Here is a 3,481-nt window from a genome sequence, read left to right on the forward strand (position 1 = left end):
CCCACGCACACATGACTGCTGCAACCCCTTTGCAATGTCCGTGCGACACGACCCTGGCCCTCTGGCTTGCCGTCACTGCCGGCTGCCTGCCATCGCCCAGGGGTCCAGGCGAGTGAGTGTGGAGCTTCAGAACAGCGGCAGCTGAGTTTGTGCCCGAAAGTACAAGCGGCAACCTCTTTCCCTGAATGGCGAGGCAGATTTGCTCTGGTGCTCTTGCTGAAAAGAGGCGGCAGCCTCCAGCCTTCAGCATTCTGACCCTGGTTCAAACATTCCTGACAAATTATGAACCATTCACGAGTACAGGGCCTTGATTACTCATGGCTGGGTGATGCGTACAATGATCAGTGCTGGCGGCCGTGGGCAGGCGCCCAACCATCACCACCCCCCATGCGTGGCGCACACCCTTTGCGCGGACGCCGCCGTGCATGCGCGGGCCGGCCATGCCATGGCCAACGCGGGCGGGCGGCGCCCATGAGGGGACGTGTGGTGAGGGGAGCGGGTAGTGGCGGGGCACCCGCGCGTGCGGCTGGGACGGATCCCAATGGTTCGTCGGCGCAGCGTGCGACTGTGCGGGCAGCAACACAAGGCAGATTTGGGCCCTGCAGGGGTCAAGGCTTGGTGCGGGTCAAACCCATGTGCCATGCAATTGCAAGCCGACAGCAGCTACTGCACCACAGCCCCGTCTAAGGGGCTGCAACCGGCAGGGCGAATTGGAAAGGACGGGGCCTGCTTGAGACGTGCCAAGTCGAGCCCAGCCGGAGGCTCTGCTAGCACGCCGCACGCGGCCCCGCGGCCCCCCGGCGCCCGGCGAGGCGGCCGCCTAGGCAGAGAGCGCCTGCTTGGCGCCGGCCTGGGTGGTGGCCCTGGCGGCGGCCTCCTGGGCCTGGCGGCGGCGCAGCACGCCGAGGGCGACGTGGGCGGCCTTCTGGCCCGACACAAACATGGCGCCAAAGGTGGGGCCCATGCGGGGGGAGCCGTCGATCTCCGACAGCTCCATGCCTTGGGGGGGGGTGGGGAGGGTGTTTGTAACGAGGGGTCAGGGTTTTAAGTCTCATCCAGGGGGATGTGTGGTCGGCACAGATCGCACACATACACATGCAGGCAGGTACCCGTCTGCACCGTAGGCTCATGGGGCGAGCAGCGCGGTCAGCAAGGGGGCGCGTGACGTCATCGCGCGTCACTCACCGGCGAGCACCATGCCGGGCACCACCTCGCGGGTGTTGGCGACGATGCGGTCCTCGGCCGCGTTCATGTCCAGGGCCGCCATGCCGGGGATCTCGTCGACCTGATGACGTCATCGAGCGATGGGGGTCGGGGGTGGAGGTGGGGTGAAGATGTGCGATGGCAGCATGGTGGTGCGGCGACGCAGGAGGGGTCTGCACTAGGAGCGCATCAGGACACCAGTCGACCCCGTGAGGATAGGGTGAGGGGCATGCAATGCCATGCGATTGGCCTGCGCGACCATGTGCGAACACGGGAAAAAAACGAAACCAAGCAGCCGCGCCCCGTCATGCCGCGCACCATGCCAAGCTTGGCCAGGCGCTTGACGGAGTGCGCGCCCATGGGGCCGTCGTGGCCGCAGGTCGACACCACGACCTTGGCCTCCAGGACTGCGGGGGGAAAGTGAGGGGGGCATCGGCAGCGGGAGGAAGTCAAGAAAAGATGATGACAGGGTGGAAGCTTCCCTGCTCCTCGGCGAGTGAGGACGGCGGCCGGGCCCAGATAACATCCGCTTCAATGTTGAATGCTCCGCGCCATCACAAACAAGCCCGGGTAACCGTGCAGCCCGCCGTCAGGACATGAAATTGTAAAAGGGGGGCCCACCGTTGGGGTCCATGCAGGACTGGGTGTCGTGGTGGAGGGTCACCAGGGTCCAGTTGGTGACGACGCCCCCGATGCGGCGGCCACTGACGGCGTCGTCGCGCACGATGAGGTCCTCAACGGCAGTGGCGTTGAACAGCTTCACGTTGGGCGCCTGCAGGACCTGTTTTTTGTTGAGGGTCGGGGTCGGGGGCGAGGCGCAAGGTGATTCGAGGTGGTTGCGTTGGCGATCAGGGCAGACGGTTCACTGTCGCACGGCTCCCAAAGACGCGGGGCCGGCATTTTGTTTCGGCGATGCTTTGTTTCGAGGGTTTCGGGTGGAGTCTGAATTGGACGACTGCGGCTGAGGGAGGGCTGGCCCCTCGCGCCCGCACCTTGGAGAGCAGGGTGGCGGTCATGAGGGCGGCGTGCCTCACGACAACGTAGTCGCCCTCGTCCTCGTAGGGCACGGCCAGCTCGTCAAGGATGGCCTGGCCGGAGATCGAGGGAGGTGGCGCGGGATGAGGGTGCGTGGGATCACGGTTGTGGGAGGACAGGGGACACGAGGGGTCAACGGGCGGCACGAGGGGTGCATGAGCCGAGGGCCGAGGTGATACTGACTAGTATGAGCAAGGAAGGGAGGTCGCCCCACCTGGCCGGGCTTGCGGATGACCATGGCGCTGAACAGCTGGCCGCCCAGCCACGCGCCGCCGCCGGGGGACACGTTCTGCTCGATGATAGCGATCCTGGCGTCGGGGGCGAGCTTGGACAGCTCGTAGGCGCACGCCAGGCCCGCGGAGCCGGCGCCGGCGATGATGACCTGACGGTTGAGGGGGAGGTGTGGAGGGTTTAGGATGTTTGCTGTTCGTGGAACGATACGGGGAAGACGAAAGGGGTGGGGGCAAGCAGGGGGCGGGTGGAGGAGCGCAGCAGCCCCGGGGCTCGCCCCAGGGCCGACGAACAAGACGGCGACGAGCGGGCTGCAAGCAAGGGGTTGGTGTAATGACGTCACTCACGTCGGCCTCGGCGTAGCTGTCCAGGTCCTTGAAGTAGCGGCTGGTCATGGCGCGAGACACCTGGGGGTGGGTGGGGGCGCAAGGGGTGGGTGTCGAATTTTGGAGGCCACGCCAGCGAGATGAGGGTCCGATGGAGCTGGTCTCAGCCGCGCAGAGAGACACTTGTCATTGACATTGCCGAAGACATCAATGACAAAGACCCCCCAGGGAAGGCAGAGAACACTGCCACACGGGCAGCCCACAAGGCCCAGCAACAATTCCCAGGCCCCCCCATAGATCGGCCAGGCAGAGCTGCTTTATGGCAGCACGGTTCCATGCAAAACCTTGGCCTAAAACGGCAACGAAAACGCCATGACACAGCCCACACAGATCGTCACGCATAGGACAAAGCCAACCCCAGGGGTCGGCGGCACACCCCTCACCGTTGCCTCGCGGATGGGGGCGAAGCGGTAGTCATCGAACGGCGTCGACACCGGCGCCGTGGCGTTGGCGGGGGCGTCGGACGCACCGCCCGCGCGGTACATGGGCGCGTCGCGGTTGATGGCCGCGGCCCGCACGGCGGCGCGCTTGGGGCGCGCGGCGGCGGCGAGGCCAGCGGCGGGGCGGGCGGAGAGGGCAAAGGCCATGGTTGCGGCGGGTGGGGTCGTCCGGGGGCGGGGCTGGGA

At 66.3% G+C, this 3,481-nt stretch overlaps 1 protein-coding gene across 1 annotated transcript; it reads right to left on the reverse strand.

Moving 5' to 3' along the window:
- Positions 1-820: 820 nt before the first annotated feature.
- On the reverse strand, positions 821-3,442 carry MNEG_15292 (thiamine biosynthetic enzyme; the record flags this gene model as incomplete). Its single annotated transcript, XM_014036237.1, has 8 exons — positions 821-999; positions 1,186-1,285; positions 1,522-1,610; positions 1,825-1,984; positions 2,196-2,291; positions 2,453-2,620; positions 2,817-2,876; positions 3,239-3,442. The coding sequence occupies 8 exons, from the start codon at positions 3,440-3,442 to the stop codon at positions 821-823; spliced, it is 1,056 nt and encodes a 351-aa protein (XP_013891691.1).
- Between the last annotated feature and the right edge of the window lie 39 nt (positions 3,443-3,481).

Source organism: Monoraphidium neglectum (genome assembly GCF_000611645.1).
Source record: "Monoraphidium neglectum strain SAG 48.87 unplaced genomic scaffold scaffold05200, whole genome shotgun sequence".
NCBI lineage: Eukaryota > Viridiplantae > Chlorophyta > Chlorophyceae > Sphaeropleales > Selenastraceae > Monoraphidium > Monoraphidium neglectum.